The following is a 24,923-nucleotide window of genomic DNA, read 5'->3' on the forward strand; positions in this document are numbered from 1 at the left end:
GCCACACTATATCACAGTAGCACAATAATTGTGTGTTAATCACTTTCTTAACCCGCCTCCTGTTTTCCGTTTCCCTTATTCCCAATCGCTCCCTCTGTCATCCCTAATTCATCCCGTTTGGCTGGAGAGAGAGAAAGATCTCAGTGTGGATAAATGATTTCTTAGCTGGAAAACTCGAGGCCACTGAATGTGTGTGTGTCCATTTTTATGTTAGTCCATGTATGTTCATTTATTCATTTAAAATGTTAAAAATGCAATGATGTAATGTTTATTAGGTTACTCCAGTTGCCAGGTACATTAAGCGCTGTGGATGTGATGGGTCAACAGCGCCACCATATTATGACTGCCCTATAAACACAACAGGGGGTAAACTGCTTTTTTGATTTTTGTTTTTATTAAGAGCACAACAACGTTCACATTTCTCAACCAATTTGATCATTTATTATCTACATGGAGTACAACATTATGGCCCGGCTTTACAGACAAGACACACATGCACACACATGCACACGCACGCACGCACGCACGCACGCACGCACGCACGCACGCACGCACACACACACACACACACACACACACACAGGCTTTCATGTTTTATGGGGACATTCCATAGACTTCCATTGATTTTATCAGCCTTATAATATATTTTATCCCCTAACTCTACCCCAACACCTAAACCTAATAATCAAACAAACCTTTCTGCATTTTTTAATTTTCAATAAATATCATTCTGTATGATTTATAAGCAGTTTTCCCTCATGTTGCCCTAAAAATGTCCCCCGCAAGGTCAAAATCTACTAGTATTACTATCTGTGTGGTACACACACACACGCACACGCACGCACACACACACACACACACACACGCACACACACACTTAGTGGTGAGGCCCATTGCAAGCTGCTTCCTGCCTTTAATTTATTTACTGCGAGATTTCCCTCTCTACTCTCCTTCGGACTTCCACCATAATCCCCAATCCCCTTCTCATCCAAACATACCGCTCATCTGTCTCTGTGTGTCTGCAGCTGGTCTTTCTCTCACCAATACAGCTCCTTTACTGGATTTCTTACACTTTACACCTTTACAACATTTCATTCCACTTTAGTCCACTTTTAATATTTTATATGATAACTCTTTGACAAATCATCTTACGCACTTGTTTGATGGTTTTATCCAATGTATAGTTTTATTAGTATACCTTTATTATTATCATTTTATAAATTATACCTTTTATATGATCTAATGGAGGAAAAGACAAAAACTCAATCATTGAGAAAAGATTTTGGTTTATTTTCTAGGTTTTGTGGGTTTAATCTCATACACACAAACACAGTTTTGCCTTCGAAGAACAACACAGATCTGCACCTGTTACTAATTTAACGTCTTTCCTGCTTAAAGCAGGAAGGAACAATATTGAATTGATTTGTGGTTTCATTTTTCAATCTAATAAATCACAGGCTTACAGAAGATAAATTCTGCTTTCTAACAGCGGTCACGGTGTTTGATGTCCCACAAGGTACGGCGAAGTGATTTAAAGGAATAGTTCACCTTCAAAACAAAGATTCTATCATCATTTTCTGTTGTCATTTTAACCCTGTGTGATTTCCTTTCTTCCGCAAAACACAAAAGAAGATATTTTGAAAAATGATGTTAACCGACAACCGTTGGGCCCTGTTGACTTCTATTGCACGGACACAAAACCAATGCAAGTCAATGGGGACCAATGTTTTTTTGTTATCGACATTTTTCTAAATATCTTCTTTTGTGTTCTGCAGAAGAAAGAAAGTCATACAGGTTTGAAATGACAAGAGGGCGTGAAAATAAAGACAGAATTTTCATTTAAGACAAAAATGAAATGGAAAAACAATATATAAAAATGTTGAGAATATATGTCAAATCTGTGATACCCTAAATATTATTACCATATTACCACTAATATTATAAATATTAGTGGTAACTGCAACACACCATTATGCTTCCAAAAAGCATCTCTCTCCAGTGATGGCTATTTGAGAGTAGTTGTGTTTTCAGATGAAGTCAAATATACTGTAGGTGTATAGTTGGCGTTTCCAAGGGGCTCCTAAAAGCCTGCAATAGTCTTTGAATATTGGATAATGGACGTTTAGAAAACGGCTGTTTTCTCTATCTGCTGCCTTTGATATCACAGCTCATTTAGCAGCGAGATAGAATCTAGTCTACGGCACTATATATGTTCCTCCGGCTCCATCAGCCATCAGTGTTATCATGATGTCATTTCCAGCAGCACAATGCCAGTGATGGCACAAAAATCAGTGTTCATGAAGCAAAGATGACAGCAAACCAGACGTAGCCACTCAAACCTTATGATCTACACACACCTCTACGGTATGAGATGGAGAGAGACAGGAATGAAGAGGAGGAGCTGTAGGACAGAGAGATGCCAATGGGGAGCAGAGGGTCAATTAGATCCAGCAGTCAGAACAGCCTCACACGGACGGAGGAAAATTCGCCATGTCTGCCCCGTCTGTGCGTCCACATACAGACATCCTTCAGCGCTCACACACTAAAAGCTGCTTTCAATTAGAAAGACATATAGCATGTGGAGAACAGAGCGAAGGAAACGAGAAGAAATACAGTATGCAGACGACTGCAAGCCATAAAAAAGGGAACTCCATTGTTCCTGGTTCACAAAAGAAGTCCAAACAGAGCGTTACCAATATGACGGATTTTTCCGTTCACACGCAGTTGTTTTCGGCAGAAATCGAATCCTTCTGGGCAAAACCAAGACATGTTCGAAAAAGCATCATCGCACGAAAAACCAAACCATCGTTAAACCAAACTAACCTGACCAGTCAACACAAAATAACGTCTATCTGTGCACACAGAAACTCGCACACCCTCACTAATTAAAGCAATATTGGCATAAATCAAAGCAGATGGCTGGATTCCCTCCCACACTGTGTTAATGCCGCAATTATCCAATCAGTTTGGAATAACACACTTTACACACACACGCATGCAACTACACACTTATACATATTTTCATCCCCGCCTTCTGCTATGTCTGCTTTCTAAGGAATTTACACACCCCAGGCCTAATCAAACGTGACCCTGGACGACAAACCAGTCTTATTTTTTTAAATGTACATTTTTACATCACCTGAAACCTTTCCATTTGTCTATGGTTTGTTAGGATAGGACATTATCTGGCGAAGATACGACCGTTTTAAAATAATACAAAAATTGAAAATTGCCTTTGAAGTTGTCCACTCACAAAAATGAAGTTTTTATATATTTAGAGTAGGCAATTTACAAAATATCTTCATGGAACATGATCTTTACTTAATATCCTAATGATTTTGACCCATACGATTTGTATTTTTGGCATGTTCCCCGTGCTACTTAAGACTGGTTTTGTGATCCAGGGTCACAAATATGAAATCATACGGCCATATAAACTGACCTTCACTGTAACAGAATTTTACTTTTATTTTTAGACTTTTTTTCACGTATAATGTAAAAAAGTTTTTGAAATGCGGTTAACCATCAAATTACAGAAAAAGAAAGTTTCTTTAAACATCAATAATATGTGCAATAGCATTCAACACATCAATCATTATTGTAACAGTGCAACATAACATAGTACTGTGCAAATGAGATGATCCACAAATGAAGGTTTGTATGCTAAATAAACACATTTATAAATAAATAAACAAAAAAATTGAGCAAGTGCATCCAAAATCCATGTTCAAACTCTTACCTTACCATGATTCTCAATGGTAAGCTTAATGATTTATCATTTGAGCCATCAGGTACAGTTCTACCAGGGAGTAAAAGTATTTTTATCACCAAACTATATGTTCGAAGTGAAACAAAAATTTAAATATGGTTCTATTTGATTAAAAAACTGTATTCCATTCTATTGTAAAACATTTTAAAATCAGCATGAAACAGAAGTTGAAACGGCTTCGGGTATGAGGCAAAATTGTAGGGCGGAGCTTGTTTTCAAACTTTGGGAACTGATTGGATCATTGGAAATCGGAAGCATGACCACTGGACAGTCACTATAGTTCCACCCTCACACCGAGACATCCGTCATGCAGTTTGGAGGAGGAGTGGAAGCGAATATTTTCAAGGACACATTCATAAAAAATATGATTTATTTATACTAAACACTGACATATTCAGACTCGGAATGGTATATATGCTTGGTTTTGTGCAGATGTCTTTTTATTTTTGTAAATCACACTGGAGCGTTTTAGTCAAATGTGTCCAAACATCGAAAGTATTCCCAGCATTCCACACCAGCCGCGACTGCTGTTTGCTTTGGCCCCTTCCGACTTCATCTCTCGCTCTCATTTCTCAGGACTTCCCCGCTCCTCAGGAAGCTTTGGACAACACAGCAAGTGAGAAGGAAGATGCAGCTGACAGTGAGAATTCCCTCCTCTGGGGTGATTCTTCAGTGAAGGGCGGCGGAGATTTACAGCACCTGGAGCGCTCGTCTGCCTCTCCTCCCGCGTCTCACTGCCTGTCTCTGAAGGGAAGGGCAGAATGATGGATGGGAGGAGAGACACAGAAAAGAGACGAGAGTTTTGGCTGGTCTACAGGTTTATGAGTGTCGGTGTCAGAGACCTCCAGCTCTGAAGACATGAGCTCACCTGATCTCCACCAATCAGGAGAGGCCGTATAACTGCACGGGGCGGAAACTCGGACCCGGAGCCAATGAAGACAAATTGAACAAATCGACAAGGAGGACAAATTTATGAGAGAACCGGAAGCCTGCTGGACATTCAGCCATTTCTTCAGAGAGTCACTTTGTGATTGTTCAGAGACACCACCACTGTGCGGCAGTCCTCGCTTTTATGTGCGTTATGTTCTCCTGGTTCCTGTCCTGTGATTTCCCTAGTAGGCCAATTCATTCATGTGAAGTTTGTAATTTTTCAGAATGTATGCATTAGAGTCCTTAGAGTCCTACATGTGCTTATTATGTACTTATTAGACACAAGACTGTTTTCTCTGTTCAGATATTGATCGTTGTTAGACAACCGCACTACACTATTGTCCCAAACTACTCAGATCAGCATTCACATTTACAGTCTTTATGTGATGTGGTGTTTGTAACAGTAAACTATATTACAAACTCCTATAAGGCCTGTGCGTGTGCGGATATCTCAGCACAGAATAGAGCCATCCAGCATTACAGACAGACATTTCATTCGTTCACAAAGTGGAAAAGCACAGGCACATTTGCATAATCGATGGAAAAGCCCGTAGAGACAAATCTGTGTGTGTGTGTGTGTGTGTGTGTGTGTAGCTACTGTCAACCTGCTCAATATAAACACATCAGAGTATTTAGATCAGAGGTTTTTTTCTTAAAGGTCCAGTGTATGAAATTTAGCGGCATCTAGTGGTGTAATGAACAGACAACAAAATCATAAAACAACAAGATTGAGATTCCAACATGTATAAATCAGATTTTTTTGTAAACATTTTTTCATTTTTTATTTGAATTTTCCTTGACATTTTATTTTAAAGCAACACTATAGAACTTTTGCTCACGGGTTCCCCCATGTGGTTAATAAGCGCAATTGTCTCTTACCAGTGTTGTAAATAATGTCGCTGTATAAGCTTCCCCGTGGGCAGCGCAATACAAGTGAATTTGTTTACTCTGCTCATAGAACTGCAAATGCAGAACGTTGTTTGGAAACCACCTGGCACTCTTCCGCAGGCAAGGGATGGGCGGGCAGAACTTACAGCGTGTGGTTGTAGCTGCTATGAGACTGTTCAGGTCGCAGCGGCAGTGGAATTTGTCCGTTTAAGAGTTGTTCTAATACTGAAATAATATTAGAGACATTATTTTAAGGTCGAAAAACTACAAAGTGTTGCTTTAAATGTAAATATCCTTATCCTTTTGATACTGTGGTGAAATGTTTCCGTTTTATTCCAGGTATGTTAGATTTTGTTAAAGACATTTTGGGGTTTTCAGTGTGTTCTGTCCTTAATTCTCAACATTTCCCACATCACTGCACCATTCTACAGCCGGGTTGAAGTTACAGTAATGTGTTCTTTGGTACGCCAGCTGCAGTTTGACAGAAAGCCTATCGTCCGTTTCTTCATGTTTCTGCATATAAACGTAAACCACATGACCAGCAGCTGTTAGCCTGCACACTTCTGTCAAGAAAGTTTATAAAAAAACTACCTGACAAAAACGCCAGATTTCCTATTTCCATTGTGCTCAACATTAAACAGAAAACCCCATATATATATATATAAACAGCACAAAGGTGCTTTAACAGGCATTCGTCTTTTTTAATATTCAACCGCCATGGCACTTAGTATACGCTCAACCACCCACATGGACCCCCTGCATCAGGGACCACCAAGACAAAACCAAAGAGCTCCACACACACTTTAATGTGACCACATTCACCAAAGCCACCTCAGCACCATCTACACACTAATATTTACCCCCAGAATCCTTCAGCCAAAGACACCATACAACACACAGCTAAGATATCCTTGCTGTTCTTCTGAAACTTCGGACGTCCAATTTGACTGTTTTTCAGGAAATGGAAAAAACACTGTACTTTTTAAATAAATAAATACTGTAAATAAAGCACTTTTTAATACTTTTTATTGGTTACATATTTGCAAAACCCAGCGAAAAACATAAAGGGTGACTAATAATAATGACTTATGGCAAAAAATTTAAATCACGAAATATGAAGACACAAGGTTTCAGAAGGACAGCAGCGATGTGCATTTTTTAAAATAACAACTCTTAGTTAGTAACTTCTAGTATACTTTTTAATTCTATATTTATTAATGCAATTCGGGACTTCATTATGAACCCATGAAAGGAAGCCGATGTGCTAAAATGGACATCCTGACATCAACGGTGATATAGTGATAACATTAGGTAATGAGAGCTGTAAAGTGATGGAGCGTGGATGAGAAATCAGCGTAACATGCGCACAGGAAGAGCTTGCGTCGTCTGACTATGAGCTCTTTACACACAGGAAATGTTTGTTCTGCGGGAGGGAAGGATCCACCTCTCTTAGTAAACGACATTTTCAAAGACATTTATGCATTCTTTTGCCTGAAACAGGAAATGATGTGTGTCACACTTGCGTTTGCTGTTAAGAGTTCTTAGTAAAAGTCAAATGTGCGTACATTCAATAACCTCAATAATCACATTTCACATCACTTCTGTTCTGAGCCATCAGCCATCACAAACATTCACAGGATGTGGTGGTTTTAACTTCTTCTTATCCATTACAGGATAAAGGATTGCACCCTGAGCCAAACTAAACCAACACGGTGCGAATCCAATTCAATCAATCACGCATAATCTCGTTCAATAAAAGGGTTTGAGCTCATACTCACTGGCTGGCGAAGGTGTGCTGTATCCACTGAGGGGCAGAGAGGGGGGAGACAGCCCCCCCAACATGTGCGGGAAGAAGTAGGAATAGTGGGCCATGGGGAAGCCATTGAGGTGCGGGCTGGGGTTGCCCTTACCAGACATGGCCGCCTGGAGTCCGCCCACGGTCACGCGGAAGAATCCAAAACGCCGATGCTTTGGAGGGATTACTCCCCCATCGAGGTCTCCAGAGTCGGTGTGTATGTAAGGGGTTATTCCATGCGTCCTTTATACATAAAGGCTGATGACGTTGAGTCCGAGACAAAATTCTTCTGGTAATTTTCGCCTGGTTGAGTGACGGATCTTCGCCTCACAGAGTTGCTGTGTTCATTTCCAAAGGGAATGTGTGTAAAACATTCAGTTGAATGAATCCTGTAGTTTAGGATTTGTGTTCTTAAAAGATGTCCTCCTCATTATTTCTGTATAATGCCTAGAGGTTAAAGAAGAGAGCGAGAGATTAATCATTTTACTCTTTAAACTCAAATCAATGTTTTTAGTAGTACACACTTCTACTGGTATCACGAGAGCAGTGCGGGATATAACATGAATATGTAGATTATACTACAGCTAAAGAGAATATTATTATTATAATTGGTTTGAAGTTTGCTGAATTTTTAAGTTTTCACCAATACAATACAGTACTAACACCCCAGCTTGCCACTTGACACTAAACTACTAAAATTCTTTTTTGTACTTCTTTATTCCTTTTTACACCGAGTTAAGTCACCCCAGGCAAGTCTCAAAGTTTTTTCTAGTTTATGCTGTTGCCTAAATGCAAATATAAATCAGCGAGCTGTTATTTGCTGTGTAGCGACAGGTGTGTTTAAGTCAGTCAGATATGCGCAGTCGCTGCACAATTTGGCTGCACTCAATATATCTTACCACACAGCTCGGTGGAATGCTTGATTCTGATTGGCCAGTCGCGACATTTGCAGGTTTGTTATTCCCAGAGCCATTGAGAGCGAGAGTTGCGCCAGCGGAAGTTCACAATTTTGGCGTGTCACGTGATTCATGGAGCCTTCAGATAGTTCCAGGAAGTTATGTTTTCTCTTTAAATGCTTTATTTCTTTCATTTTTTTATTCATTAAATGACTTGCGTCTTTAAATGGGTTAAAAGTTTACCTCAGTTGGTCTGTTTAGCCGCAGCTCCCTGCGTTACTAGTAACCTCCGGGAACATTGCTGTGAAAAAACTGTTCCATTGCAGTCAACGGAGTTGACGCGACTCTCTCTCAATGGCTCTGGTTAATCCCAGATAACAAACGCTCAAAACTAATAACCAGTGTTGGGTAAGTTACTCTGAAAAAGTAATTAATTACTAGTTACTAATTACACATTCGATAATGTAATTAGATTACTGTACAACTTACTCTCTCCAAAAAGTATTTAATTACTTATTACTAATTACTTTCTATATCCTATATCAACCTTGATGAGTTAAGTGATTCAAGGATAGACATGAAACGGCTCTTATAATTCATTCAAATAAATAATATTAAACTAGATAAAGTATTATTATTAATTACAAATGTGAGAATTATACATTAAAGCACAGATTTTAAAGTTAGACTTTGAATTTTTATGTAAATTCCTCTTCTACACACACATATATTACACAAAGTATTTAGTTTAATTACATCAGAAGTAACTGTAATTAAATTACAGAAAAAATAAGAGTAATCCCTTACTTTACTTTTTCAAGGGAAAAGTAATTATATTACAGTAACTAATTACTAAGTAACTAGTTACACCCAACACTGCTAATAACACACGGTAACCCAGATGCAGCAAATCTTTTTTTTTTACCAATTAAAAATAAATATGTTATATAACATGAAACAAATATGACATTATATTGACAAAAGATTAAACCAAATTGCCTGTTCGTGACATTTGAATGTCGTTTCTCTGTAATCTGTAATTGCAACCAGGCTACTGATACATCACTGATGTTTTCTTACCAATTTACAATAATGTTGCTTTATGATGTATGGAAAGTCCGTTTTAGATACTCTAAATAACCAAAGATAGCGTCGATTCTTAGTCATTTACGTAAAAACACCATTTTACATGAATATTATACCATGCACTCTTAAAAAGATTGTGTTATTTATCAACACATTATCTGTGTAATGCTATTTTACACATTATGTGTTTGTAACACGGTTCAAATAGAAAGGAAGGAGGCGGGAACCGGCAAACATCTAAACATATTTAATCAAAATAAATAAACAATAAACAACATTAAAACAGGCCGGCAGCCCCTCACGGACGACTGCCGGCCACACAAACATAAACAAAACTTAACAACTTCCGGGCCCGGTCCTCTCTCGTCGGCAGTCCCGTCGCTCGTCCTCTTATGCTCCCTAGCTCCCCGTGAGGCATGCGGGACCGGTGCGCGTACAGCTGATACTCATAATCACTCACGCCACCGGCCCCGCCTTCCTGCCCCACGGCTCTCGTCTCACCTTCCTCGCTACATACCCCCATCGCCCCTCACAGGCCGGGGGGTAACACCGCGCCTGTGCTTACTCCCCCCCGGGGGGGCCCCCCTTGAGAGCCCCAGCGCCTGGGGGTACGCACCGACGAGACGAGAGAACGGAGCCGGGAGCACCCCGAGCGACAGGGACGAGAGAGGGGAGAGAGGAAAAAAAAAAAAGTCCGGTTCCCCGACACGCCGTCGCTCGGTCCTCAGCCAGCCGAGAGGCTCTTCCTCGCGGTGCTACGTTGTGGTGCTGGACGTTCGGTGGACGGCCCGATCCTCCTCCGCCTCCTGGCGGCCGGCGATGGCTTCTGGCTGAGGGCAGCCGGCACTCCCGCGCTCCCTCCATGGCCGCCATCCCACCTCGTCCCAGGAGCACGGCCGCGGGCTCTCCGTCCCCACCGAATCCCATCGTTCCAGCACCACGATCTCGGGCAGCCGCTGGCGGACGCCGTCGTCCGCGCTGCCCAAACTCCTCAGCACCGCGAGGCCGCTCGGCGGCGAGGGCTCTTCGACAGCATGTCCCTCCTTCCTCCCGGGTTTCGGCACCAATGTAACACGGTTCAAATAGAAAGGAAGGAGGCGGGAACCGGCAAACATCTAAACATATTTAATCAAAATAAATAAACAATAAACAACATTAAAACAGGCCGGCAGCCCCTCACGGACGACTGCCGGCCACACAAACATAAACAAACTTAACAGCTTCCGGGCCCGGTCCTCTCTCGTCGGCAGTCCCGTCGCTCGTCCTCTTATGCTCCCTAGCTCCCCGTGAGGCATGCGGGACCGGTGCGCGTACAGCTGACACTCATTATCACTCACGCCACCGGCCCCGCCTTCCTGCCCCACGGCTCTCGTCCCGCCTTCCTCGCTACAGTGTTGATTTTGAGTGAAATAAATGGAAAATGCAACACAAATGTGTTGTCCCAGAAATAACACAGAGATGCGTTGAGTTAGGGACAACACACGTTGTGTGTTTTGTGTGCTGCTACCATCTTTCACAGTATGTGTATCTAGAGAGACTGACGCATATTTGATGTTCACACACTGGACAGGAATAAGTTCCTTTCTGTAACAGTAATCCCTTCTATTGTCGTGAGTGGGAGTGAATTACTGCGTGTAGTGACCTGAGATGACGTAAGTGCCCTTTGCATTGCGTCACGTTGCGATGACTGTGATTCTGTCCAGCTAACCACATCATTTCATAAGACGGTTTACGGGAATGTGTCCCTCACACCCGTCTCAAAGGACATCAAATAATCTCTTTCTATGTAGGACAGACGTGGACAGAGCGCGCATGTGTGTGTGAGAAAGCGGTTTCATCATCTGAGAGCATTTTCATAAGGTCAGGTCACTGTTAAGGGTTATGTAAAACTCACACACACACACGGATCGTGAAATCTTGTTCTGCTGTGCCATCTTGGATTAGATGTTAGCATGGAGTTGTACTAAAGAACTTCACAACACCACAAACTATTGATCCGTTATAACGGAGGGCAATTGTGAGATGTAAGTGTGTCCTAAATTCATGTGCGGTGAAGGGTGCCCGTATAGTCTAGTTCAGTGGTTCTCAAACTGGGGGCCCCAAGATGGATCCAGGGGGCCACAGATTTTGTGGCATTTTATGAAATATAGAAATTTATCATAGATTTTATGCAATCAAACATCAGAAAAATGACACCACCAACCAAAAGAATTGAGGTTCCAGCATTGTATTACTGAATGTTTTTGGTTTAATTAAAATTCTAAGTTTAAGATTATACGTCTTTATATGGGGGGCCGCAAAGCGAAGCACTTAACACAAAGGGGGCCTTACAATGAAAAAGTTTGAGAACCACTGGTCTAGTTAGTTAAAAGCAATCCACTATGCCCCCAAAAAGCATCTGGATATTTCGCCATATACATACATTTCAGGCATTCAACAACAAATATTAAACTAAGAGGTGTTTTTTGGGTGAAATGCACTATGTAAATAAATGATGTTCTATCGTTTCTCAGAACTAACTTCTGACAAAAGCTGAGCCATTTGTGCAATGACTTTTTTGTTTCTGCATTCATACTGGTCTGAAAACGAGGTGTGTTCAAGCGAATTGTTGGCGCGTTGCTATTTTGAGGCAACTGAAATAGACCAACTGAAACCTGGTCTAAAGTCAATGGCGCAATATGTTTTTGGTTAAAGAGCGCGTTGTCGTGGTAAGGGACAGAGAACCCAGGCGCAGACCGAGATGGTGGAAAACAATGACTTTAATAATTGAAACACAAAGCAAAAACCCACGAGGGGGTAAAACAATGATAACAGAGGATACGAATACACAGACAAGACAGAACACAATAGACTGACTAAACTAGACTATAACAACACATGACACAAACTACAACTGACTCGACTTTGACTAGACTATGAAACTCCACAGAGTACAAAGTAGACGCAATGTCTTTAACAATGGCATAAAGCACAACGAACCGGCACAAGACAGAAAACACAAGGGCATTAAATGGGGAACCAAATCAAGAGAGGAACAGGTGCAGGGCATGAAATAATTAACAATCAATAATGAGGAAACGAGACCGGAGAGAGCACATGGCACGTCAAAAAAACAATGCCATGTCTCTCTCACACTAAACACGTGGATCTGTCATGATCCTGCCACAAGAATAAGAAAATATGACCAGACGAGGCAGAATCATGACACGAAAAAAATCATGATTAAAAAAAAATGGTTATATGCGCCTATAGGCGGGTGCACAGCGCGTGTACATTCTGCTTATTAACGCGCTGTTACATTTTTGGAGAGGTTCGCGTCAGGCTATGGCGTAGGTCCGACGCAGAAGTAAAAATCCCCCTTGAGGACGGGGAAAACGGTCAGCGCGTCAGGCGCATGGTCTAAAAGGGTTGTCCCTATTCTCTTAAAAGCGCGCGAGAGGCCCATCTACAGGACAAGGTGGATTTTTTATCTTTATGTGTTTAATATTTGGCATGTTTGGATTCAGACACGCCCTAAATGCACTTGCGCCCTGCGCTTTAGACCATGCGCTTAGATTGTTAAAATAGAGCCCAGTGTGTGAAACCCTCATGCTCTGCCAACATCTACACATGCACGCACACACTTACCCAGCAGACACCCCTGCTTGTCAGACAAGAAGGACCCCTTGACATTTGCTCCTCCATTAGAAAGGTCAGCCTTTAATTAGGTGAAATGCCAGCGAGCACGCACCTGCAGAAATACACCCGACGTGATCTGTGAGGGGGATGAACCGTGCTACGGTGAGAATCTCTGGATTTATACATTAAAAAAAACATTTTGTTTAACGTCCCTCTCTGAATTAACATCTGTCTGAATAAATTCATGAATAATGTCCAACTTGCATCATATAGCAAAATTCATAACACAAACACAATAGACTCTGGGCTTGTCTGATAAATTCTGCAGCACTCCGCTGAATTCAGCAGCTCTGGACTTAATGATTTAGAAGTGCCGTGTGTAATTTTTGGGAGGATCTATTGACAGAAATGCAAAATAATATACATAACTATGTCTTCAGAGGTTTAGACCTTACATGATATAGCGTTATGTTTTATTACCTTAGAATGAACTATTTCTATTTACATACACCGCGGGTCCCCTTACATGCAATTCTCCATGTTGTTTCTACAGTAGCCCTAAACGGGCAAACTGCTCTACAGAGCACGTTTCGTAAATACGTAATCTTCTTCGGCAAAGAATCAAAAATGTGACGACATCTTACACTGGGTTTACACCAAACGCGAATTAAGCGTTTTGCGTGAGTAAATTACATACAAAGTCAATGCAAAGACGCGTATAAACGCAAACTCGCAGCAGGCGGTGCGAATGACGAGAATCGGGCAGCGCGATTGCCACGAACGCACGTCAATCTCGTCTTCCGCGAAGGTTGAAAATATTTGTCAGATCACGCCACTCACGCAAAAATAATGAACTTATCCCATGAGTAATAAAGAGCGTGGAGCACGATTGTTCGCGTTTGGTGTGAACCCAGCATTAGTCCAGTGTCAGCCACCGTAGTGCTTCGAAAGGGAGGGGGAGGGGTGGAGAAAGCCGTTGGTTGCAATTCGCAACCTCACCACTAGATGCCACTAAAATCTCCCCATTGCTTATTTAACATTATGATATTAAAACATTCATACATTAGAACCTAAAATCTCACACGACAGAAAAAGAATAAAAATAAGTAACTTTTAGCAAAAAGTAAATATGTAAAGATCTTAATGTATTGAATGTATACACATAGCTATGTCTTATAATTGCGTAGAATTTAAAAATGTTATTACTGTATGTTATGGGCTTGTGGACAAATATGTTTCTATACTTTTTATGCAAATTTAAAGAGTGTACACACATGCACGCACAATGAACGTTCTGTGGATGGATTGCACAATTGCACAGACACACTAACATAACATGTAGGTCAGTTTGACTAAGCGTATCTTCGTTTTTCTTGCTGTCTCCGTCGTCATCGTTTGAAATGCGTTATTGAAACAGTGTAATGTTAAGCAGGCTTAAAAAAAACCACTGTCTGTCTCACTGTATACACGATGACACAGACGCCTTTTGACCAGAAGATCACACATTGTACTCATTTGAAAAGGTCAATGTTTGTGATAGAGGCGGGAAATGTAATCACACACACACACACACACACACACACAGGACGACGAACAGGGTGTCAAATGCTTTCTGAAATTTAGCCCTCCGCCCCTTGTGTGTGTGAAAACGCACTAGTTTGGCGTGGCTATTGACACAGCTGGCTGAACGGAAAATATTGCTAAACATGAAATCTTAGGAAATCTGTGCGGTGAAAATGGGGAAAGAAAACTGAGATAAAGAATAAAGAGCAGACAGTGTGTGTTTCTTTTAGAGATATGGTGTGAATTCCCTGTAAAAGCACATCAAACATGACCCCTGGCTTACACCACCGGCAGAAGTTCAGATTGGAATCTGTCATTGTGGGCTGTGGGTGTTTGGCAGGGTCATTGCTATGTTGCTAAAGTGTTCTGGATTTGGGGGTGCCACAATCTGTGGTTGCTAATACTGCTTTGAGTGGTTGCTAGGGTGTCGCTAGGGTTTTCTGGGTGGTTAAGAGCCCACACTACCAGGTCTCCCAGTTTAAGTTAAATTCAGCATCAGCAGTTCTGGACCAAAATCTGGACCAGTGGACCGAATTCAGCAGCACAAATAAACATACAAATACACACACGAAAACATGTGGTCTGTGGCAGAATATGAGTTGTGGAAATGATAAAAATGACATTTGTCAGCTGAGGCAGAGGCCACTGACCAAACTCTCTCTATTCCACCAAGAGAAGCTCTGTCCTAACCTTAAGACGAGACCCCTTTGTTAATGAGAAACATATTTCACATCATCTAACCATACACACAGAAGAACTGCTTTTAAACAATGATGTACGGATTCACAAATAATCATCCTAATATGTATCATACAAAACACAATTTATATCTTCAAATGCATCATCTTCGATACTAAAATCAACGTATTAATAATTTACACATGTCAATATGATGGGCAAACATTTGAATTGTTGTGACTGTTCCCAGGACACACCTTGTTCCGCTTCAACTAAACATCCCAATGGAGACAGTATGTTTTCAGTTGAAGGCTTCAGTACCAAACGTGTGTGTTTTTGAGTGTCTCTTAGTGTTTCCTATGTCCCCGGGGCTCTAAAAAAGAAGTATTGATCAATTGAAGCATTGATTATTGCACCTGTTATTAAATGCATCTAATGGAAAAACTCAATATGTAAAACATAAAAATGACACAACACTATACAGCTGGTCTGTGCGACAGGAGAGACTCAATACAAGTAATGATTACATTTGTTCACTAAATGAAGGAACTAATGGGAAGTAGCACCCCAACTGTGCAACTGAAAATGTTGTTGTGCTTTCTTTATTGTTCGTCAGTGTGATGTTTCAGTGTTTCTGCCGTCATCTTGAGTGCAAGCGAGTAGCTGCAGCTGTTTATTACTGTAGCTAAGAAACACTCAAGACGGCAGTTTCACCGTGTTCTTATCGTATCTGTCCCTTCAGCTTTACCAACGAAACCTGCGTTTGTCTGCATCCTTTTTTTGTCTGCCAATTTATCCCAAGACAAGCATCTACGAGAAGTACATAGAGTATGTTAGAAGGTAATAAGTCTCAGAAGACGCAAATGACAAATCATCAATTTAATTGTAGCGGATTTTCATAGGTAAATGCATAAACAAAAGCAAAGGTGTCTCATCAATTCAACACAGAACAAATACTGAACCAAGTATAGGGTATTATCCATATTACCAAGTGACAGACAATTTGTGGTCAATTCTGTTTTATTAAGACACAAAATATGATGAGCCTTTTCCTCTCCTTCACAAACGAATGAGCCTATTAAATGATTATTCCTTCCTAACAATTTACTGTTCAATAGCTATAGTTGAACTTTATTATTTGCGTCGTCCCTGCTGTCTGTGAAGCATTTCTAAAAACCTATTTAAAAAAATTATTTATGCAATCTTAAAGGGATAGTTCACCCAAATCTGCATACATTTCTATGTTCGGTTGAACACAAAGAAAGATATTTGGAAGAATGTTAGCAGTCGTCAATTCTGAGGCACCATTAACTACCATAGTAGGAAAAATTGTTGCGTAAAAATTGTTGACTTTCATTTAAACCTGGACCGGACCATATTCGTTGCCACGACGTACTATAATAACGTTCCAGTGACGTAACTTTGAGATTCCCATATTTGTCGTGACGACGTAACATTGGACGTTGTTGGGACATGGTGATTACCTCCTGAAGACATACATGGGACGTACCATATTCGTCGCAGCGATGTACCAAAAAACATTTCTGGGACGTGATGAGCATGTCCTAATGACCAAACAGTCACGTTGTTAAAATCTTTTTGTCTTAAATTTAATTTAAACAATTATCATCCCTCACATGGAGGATTAAATTTAATTTGTGATTTAATCTGTGCGTTAAAGATGACATTTATGCACAATTGGAGTAATTCTCTATTCAAATATGTATAAAGCACAGTATAACGATTATAAAACTCAACACAGCACTGTACATCACAATCAGATATTTTATTTATACTGTAGTACATGACATAAATAATCAAAGACTTCAACACAATATAGAGGATTTAAAGCCACAATATGGAATATTTGGACCGCTAGATGGCGCACTTTCGAAACAACAACAAAAGGCGAAGCTAAATGACGTTATGTAGGAGAGTGGCATTATGGGACGTATGGAGATCGCCCATCATGTTCACGGACGAGGTAATGAATACATTTTATGTCATCGTAATAAATTAGCTTGCAAGAAACGTGGAATGTAATGCTACGTTAGCCCGCGACTGATATTGGACTTTGTCCATTGATTTGGTAGCGTAATGCTACACAGTTTTACCTGTTTAAAACAGTCATACAGTCGTCGTTTAAAAAGTAAATTGAAAGGAACCCACAGTATTTACAAGTAACGTTACTGGAAACATATTTTTGTGAAGCCCAGTACATCACGTCGCTCCACGTTCTCCATGGGATTAATTCACGACGTTATTTGTGGAAGTGGCTAGAACGTTTCTGGAACACAAGCAAAAATTCTAAGAAACGTAACGTTGCAAAGACGTCCTCAGAACGTGGTCACAAAGTAATGTCACGGTGACCAAATGAAGACGAACTGGCGACGTCGTCAGAACGTACTGTGTTAGCTGGGTGGTGCCTCAAAACTCTGTTGCTAACATTCTAATACCTATAATCTTTTTTTGTGTGTTCAACCAAACAAAGACATTTATACAGGTTTGGACCAGCTAAAGGGTTAGTAATCCATGACAGAATTTTCCTTTTTGGGTAAACTGTCCCTTTAAATAATACATTTAAGGCAATGTATTATATAGCGCCATTAAACAATCAGTTGGACACTAAAATATAAGTGTCTTATAATCCAAAAGATCACTGTACCATGTAGTGTTGCTTAAGGTTACAATGTGATTTAGGGTCGCACACAGAAAGGATTGTGAAGCATTCCTGCCCTCCTCAGGCTCCTCCATCCCTTAATCTGATTGGTCCACAATGACCTTTAAGGCGTGGCCCCTCCCCCAGCATGGACAGCAGTGTTACGTCTCTCTGATTAAATCAATCAATCAACGGAAGCGTCTGGATTCAGTTCTCACCCATCGGGGCCTGCTCATCTGTATGGTGCGGTGATAGCGCCCATTACGGCAGATTGCAGGTCAAACTCCTCCGGCGATGGCAGCGTCTCATTAGACGCTCACGCTCTGTGAGAAATGAGATCGAATGTGATGCTCGCAGCTCACAGGCCGTGACTTACACCAGAGTTCACGCGTGCAAGCGTTTGCTTAGGTTTCGTATTTTGACACGCATTCGGGTCAGAGGTTGGGTCCGACCTTGACACCTGACCTTTTGACCTCTTACGAAAAGATAATTAATTTCTATGGTTAAAGATAGTAGTACACCTGGGCCCCTTTGACACTTCATATATAAACATATTTCAATGAAAAATTGTGATTTGATTATTTTATAAGGCAGCTTCTCACCCTGGGAAGCTTTTTGAAACAATCTTGAAAGAAATGTCCTTTTAATTAATAATGGCCTCTTATTGGCTGCTTTTTCTTGCTGTGTGTGTGCATGGCTCAAAACGATTCACTCAAATTGAACGAAACCGAGAGGATGAGAAAGAATGACCTCATTTCTGCAGTATATAAAATATAGTGTGTGTGTGTGTGTGTAGGACATGAGGAATCGCACAGTTGGGAAGGGGAGCGCCGTGCTGTCTTTGGAAGAGATTGCATGACCTGAATAACAGATGTATGCATGTGATTTCGCATCCATATAAGTGCATTTGCTATGAGATCACGCATTGTCACATGACTGAAGCGAGTTAATGAAACGAGTATGTATGTGTGATGACATCATAGCGGATGCTACCTAAGGCCTAAGGACGAATGTCTTGTCCTGATGTACACCTTTGAGCACGGCACTCTTATTAACATTGCATATTCTATGCAAAACATTGCATCTTATTCTTAACATTGCCTCTCTATGAATACTTCAATTTGTTAATAAATTATGAATAAACTCTGAATTTTGCACAACCCTGGCCCGTAGTACGTACGCCCCAAAACTGCAGGAATGAGGAAATCCATCTAACGAGAGAGACGGAACAGAAGAATAAAGAGAGTGAAAGAGTGAGTGAGGAAGTAAATGAAAAATAATGGAGAAAGCGTGGGCGAGATAAAGCAGAGGGATGGGCCGTCGCTTTATTGCCTCTAACTGCGTTTCTGCGGGTCTCTATCTGGATTGTATTGTGCAGAGGGGGTGACGGCTAAGATGCAAATCGCTTTTCGCCGCAAACAATATTGCGTTTCTGCGAGCTCCATCCATCCTAGAGAGCGCGGAGGAGAAGAGATGGATGGAGCTCTGAACTTTAATCAGGAGGAAGCCCGGAGCGATGGAGGCTTGCTTTCGTCGGTGTATTTTTCTGTGTGGGATACAGATTAATCAATCGCGCGCGGGTACTCATCATGTGACCGCCACTGACACCGTGATGACAATCCATCTCTTTCCCATCAGCCCTGTTGACGACGTTCAACTCCCCCCACACATCCCAAAATCACATCACACGCACAGTTCCAGAGAAAATAAGACTCCGCTGAAAGAACTTAAAGCCCAAACTAAACACCGACATTCTGGTCCACCCTTTTCCATAACAGACATGCCAGCGCTCTCGCATCTCGTCCAACTAACTTTTAGCTGAGGAATCGACACATCCCCCAATTAAAGGTGCTGCGCTCTATGCCTCTTGTCTCTTCAGCCACACTGCACGCTAGCTATCCAGTAGGATTTACGTCTTTAGTTTGTTTCCAGGAAAAATATCGAAGCATCCTTAAGAGAAGACTTGCAAAAATTGCATAAGATATCAAGACAGCTGGCAAAAATCACAGTTCTCGCACTGACTTGGCAACAGCGTGTCAAATACAGTCTCTCTTCTCTCTGGACTTCACAGGTGCCCTCCAGTGGACTAAGCTGAAACTTCTCTAAGAACTGAAGACAATGTGGTCTGTAGCGTTAGATTTGAGAGTATACATGTATATTGAATACTAAAATGACGTTTTATTGGGATGATGTTTGCAATTTAACAACCCTGAAATGAGAATTGACACCTTTTGAGAAACGTTTGTAATCTCTGTTTACGACAGAGGAGGATAAAAGTCACAAGAAAGTAAAATATTTATTTAAGGGCTGTCAAATGATTAATCGCGATTAATCGCATCCAGAAATAAAGTTTGTGTTTACATAATATATGGCTGTGCACAGTGCATATTAATTTTGTATTTATAAACACACACACACACACACACATGCATGCATATATTAATATATTTAAAGTCCGAGTGAAATTAAAAATTACAATGCCTATTTTTTCAGGAATAATTGCAGCGTTTATTGTAAATAGTTTATTAATGTGGGTCATTCTCTTTTTAAAATTCACGTGCCCTCATAATCTTCAGTTAAAATCTGAAAATGCACTTTACATTTACACATTTGGCAGACACTTTTATCCAAAGCGACTTACATTGCATTATAGTATACAATTGTTTCTAAGTATGTGCAATCCCTGGGATTGAACCCATGACCTTGGCGTTGCTAGCACCATGCTCTACCCACTGAGCTACAGGAAAGCTTCTTGTAGTGACTATCCATCTATCCGTTAACTCCTCCCCTTCAACTGTCAGTCTGCTGCCAGTTCCATTTCAAAATGCAACGGCTGTTTTTATACATCAAATCAAATCGCAGAGAAAAACGAAAGCCACGCCCACTATTTTTCTCATTTGAAATTCCATTTCACACGGAAATGTGTCAAAATACAGAAGTAAAAACAATCGCAACTTTCGGTTCACGGGGACTTTAAGAAAATATAAAAATTAATAAACATTTTTATATAAATTATTGGTAAATATAAACAAATACATGTAAATATTTCCTAAATATTGTGTTAATAAATTCAAAATGAATATGCACAGTACACAGACATATATTATGTAAACACAAACCTTTATTCTGGATGCGATTAATCGCGATTAATCGCTTGACAGCCCTAATTTGTTTTAGACTTGTTTGTGACGAGTTTACGCACTTTCCTCTCCGCTTTCCTGTTCGTCAATTTCTGCATGAGCTTTACGATACAGTTGTGAAAGGTCAAAGGTAACCCTTACGCCATAACCTGACTTACGACCAAGCATACGACTAAAGACAATGTTTACAGTTTGAAATATGAATGTTTTTCCTATACAGACCCATCCTTTCGCTTTCGTAGACATTTATTACCATATCGGAGTACTGCATTAGTTTTATGATGGATGAATTTAGAGCTTCAAGATTACAAAAACAATGAGCGCAAGGATATTATTCATATTAACTCAGTTTGTATTCAGCTGGAGAAAGAAAATCATACACCTGGAGTGTCTAAAGATGAGAGAATTTACATTTTGGGGCGAACTGTTTCTTTAAGGAGACACAACCAGCTGTTGCAGATTTCCAGTGAGATCAGTCTATTTTATTACACAATTAAAAATGTATGCAATATACTCTCTAAAAAGCTTTATTAGTCTTTATTATCTTTTGTGTGATTTACCTTTTAAATTGTACGTTTCTAGATGACTAACTGAATAATAATGTTAAACAAATACCTTTAATATTTAACAATAAAATAAAAAAATGAAATCGTGCTTCTGGACCAGGGTTTCGTCTTGTGAAGGTGGTTGATACAAAATATTGATTGACAAAGTGATTTTTCACTGTGAACCTTCCCTCTCAACTTCAGACAAACAGTGAATATCTGATTTCCATTCAAGTAAAAACATATGCAATACAATATCGCACTCAAATCAATTTAGTGTTCACAACCAGATGTGAAACTGAATAAAAAAGTGTCTGTCAGATACTAGTAGTAGTACTAGAGCTCTGTCTGATCAGATGTCATCACTTGGAGTAGGCTATAGATAGTGCTAAAGATCACATTTATAATCCATAAGAGTTCCATGAAAGACTAGACTAACTTGGCAAGCAACTAACTACATTAAAGTTGATTATCAGTGTGGTAGTTTGGAACAGTTTTGCAAAAGGATGTGATCAGAGATTTGAAGGAGTTTGGGCTGCAAACACGCTGTCTTAGCAAAGGCTGATTCTACATGCGAGAGAAAACAAACATTCACAGTAAATTAGGATGTTACACTAATGACAGACTCACATTAAAGCTGAAGAATGAATGAATGTGAATTATAGAGAAGTGATGCTGGGCTGGTAGAAGCGACAGCTCTGTCGTTCTCTTTCACATTTGCACAAAACTTTCATTAGTGTGGATGGCAGGGTGCGAGGGCAGCCATATCTTTTCCATTAACGTCGCTCGCCATAAATCAGACTAATCTCTCCTTCAGGGCGCACGCTAATGACACAGCCACCGCTAGCCTTAACTCACGCGCGCCGGCGTCTGTCATTACGGCCGCCCGCCCCCGCGCCAACCCAGATGAGCTTGATGATTGGTCGGGAGACAAACAGGCTGCCGCACACATGCCACACCCACCAACGGAGGGAAAATACATACAATCCATTTTATGATCCCAGAAAAACAATTAAAGAAAACTAAGGTTGTTATTGTGTTGCCTTCATTCCGTTCCAAACTGATATGAACTACTGATTAGATTTGTTTATATATATATAATATACAATATTTCTAAGGCTGTCAAACGATTAATCGCATCCACAATAAAAGTTTGTTTACATAATATATGTCTGTGTACTGTGCATATTCCTTTTGTATTTACAAACACATACATGTACACATATTTAGGAAATATTTAAATGTATTTATTTATATTTACAAATAATTTAAATGATATATAAATGTTTATATTTTGTGTTTTTCTTAAATATATGCATGTTTGTGCATGTGTTTATGAATACAAAATTCACGTGCACAGTACACTGACTTATATTATGTAAACACAAACCTTTTTTTTCATGATTAATCATAAATATTTCATATGAAACAGATTTTACCTAAATGATCTGGTTTTGGGTAACTTTGATGACAAATCATTGAGATTATGAAATTCTACAGGAAACTTACGATTTCTGTGTATTTTTCTCAAAACCAATCAATCAATCAATCAATCAATCAATCAATCAATCAAAATCTGTGACACTGAAGACTTAAGTTTTCATTTCCTTTCAATTCAATAACACTGCAATCTAGAAGAAACAATTGTGAAATTAAAGAGATCACATCTGTGGTTTTTCTTTCTAATGGGGACAATTTCATCATTAATTAGTCGTAAAGGATGATACGTTCTTTCTTGAACACATACACAACATATTTCACACAAAAGCACACACAAAAACACAATTACCACCAACACACTCACAGGAAACCCAACCGGAAACATCTTTGTCTCTCTCTCTCTTTCGAACACACACACACACGCACACACACACACAGAGTGCTAATATGACTTATGATGGATAGCTCAATAGCGCCCAGCACTGGGTAATGTGCCTGTGTTTTGATTGGGTGCAGAGTGGGCGAGTGATTAGCTTTCAGGATTTATGATTATGGCTTATCAAACAATACACACAGCATGAGACTGCTACACACACACGCACACATGCGGTATCATGGGCAATCAAACAGCGTGGCTGACCCTTTGGGAAATATACACAGCATCACGCATAAAAGCTTCCAGCATAGGCTGACACACAACACTCACATGTGCTGTATGATCGCATAACAAATAACACATTTTTACAACTGTATCAGCGTTACAGAATACAACATTATGGATGTATTAAAAATATATAAAAGCGATCAGAACAGATGTACCGCAATCATGTATTTATTCATATTATTATTTTTGGGAGGAGAAATAGTACATTAGCAGCAGTGTGAAATTCCAAAAATATCCCATTTCGGTTACAACACCATAGTAAGTATTCACTTATGACTCATATACATGGTCCAATGCTGTTTAAAACTTTCCGTGATAAAAATCAGTGCCATAAAACTGTAGGTGTGACTGGGGCTGTTTCGGGGATTTGGCATCGGGTTACTCTTTCTCTTTTGGGGTAACAAATCACAGGAGTTAAAGTGTGATTTAAAAGTGAGCATAGGAGTTGAGCAGCCCAACAGACATAGACATTGGATAGCAAAATGTCTGCATGACCAGACTAAAGAAGTGTGAACACTTCTTCACAAACCTTAAAAAAACTTTCGAAAGTGGATTTGTAAACTTCATAGGGTCAAACTTTGTTCCTACTCTGAAAAATATGAGAGTTACTCACAAATATGAATGCAACATTTTGAAAAATAAGTCATAATTGTGATGGAAAATGTAAATTCTTACAGCAATTTTTGGATTGCTCGTTTATAAACCATTATCACAATGCTGTTTGATCCCGTAGAACAGTGGTTCTCAAACTTTTCATTGTAGGGCCCCCTTTGTGTAGGGTGCCTCCCAAATAAAGACTTAGAATCTTAAACTTAGAATTTTAATTAAACCAAAAACTTATTCAGTTATACAATGATAGAACATCAATTCTTTCGGTTGGTGATCTTAATTTTCTGACGTTTGGTTGCATAAAATCTATGAAACATTTCTATATTACATAAAATGCCACAAAATCTGTGGCCCCCCTGGATCCATCTTGGGCCCCCCAGTTTGAGAACCACTGCCTTAGAAAAGTTAGCCATGGTTTTATTATACAAAAATGTACAACACAATCTCACAGGAATTTGTAACGTATTTACGATGTGGCTAATTCTCATATCTCATTTGTAAGTTTTAGTACGATCTGCATTTGACCTTCTAGCTTCAGGGGTGGCCTTCATTATTTCTTTTTTCTAATAGGTTGTATGAATCACATCGAAATAGTAACAAATTCCTGTGAAATCAAGGTGGTAATAACTAAGCTTTTTTGGCA

The 24,923-nt window shown here is 40.0% G+C and overlaps 1 protein-coding gene across 5 annotated transcripts in view; it reads right to left on the bottom strand.

Annotated features, from left to right (window-relative positions):
* raraa (retinoic acid receptor, alpha a) overlaps positions 1-24,923 on the bottom strand; it is a 102,403-nt gene that overhangs the window by 32,935 nt on the left and 44,545 nt on the right. For 3 of the 5 annotated variants that reach the window (XM_057358164.1, XM_057358162.1, XM_057358159.1), the window contains one exon: positions 7,366-7,829. In XM_057358164.1, the coding sequence (XP_057214147.1) occupies positions 7,366-7,504 (139 nt within the window). In that variant the 5' untranslated portion in view covers positions 7,505-7,829. Of the gene's footprint in view, positions 1-7,365; positions 7,830-12,991; positions 13,119-24,923 lie in introns of all 5 variants that reach the window. The other 2 variants (XM_057358163.1, XM_057358161.1) reach the window with 1 other exon arrangement.

Source organism: Triplophysa rosa, linkage group LG18 (genome assembly GCF_024868665.1).
Source record: "Triplophysa rosa linkage group LG18, Trosa_1v2, whole genome shotgun sequence".
Lineage (NCBI taxonomy): Eukaryota > Metazoa > Chordata > Actinopteri > Cypriniformes > Nemacheilidae > Triplophysa > Triplophysa rosa.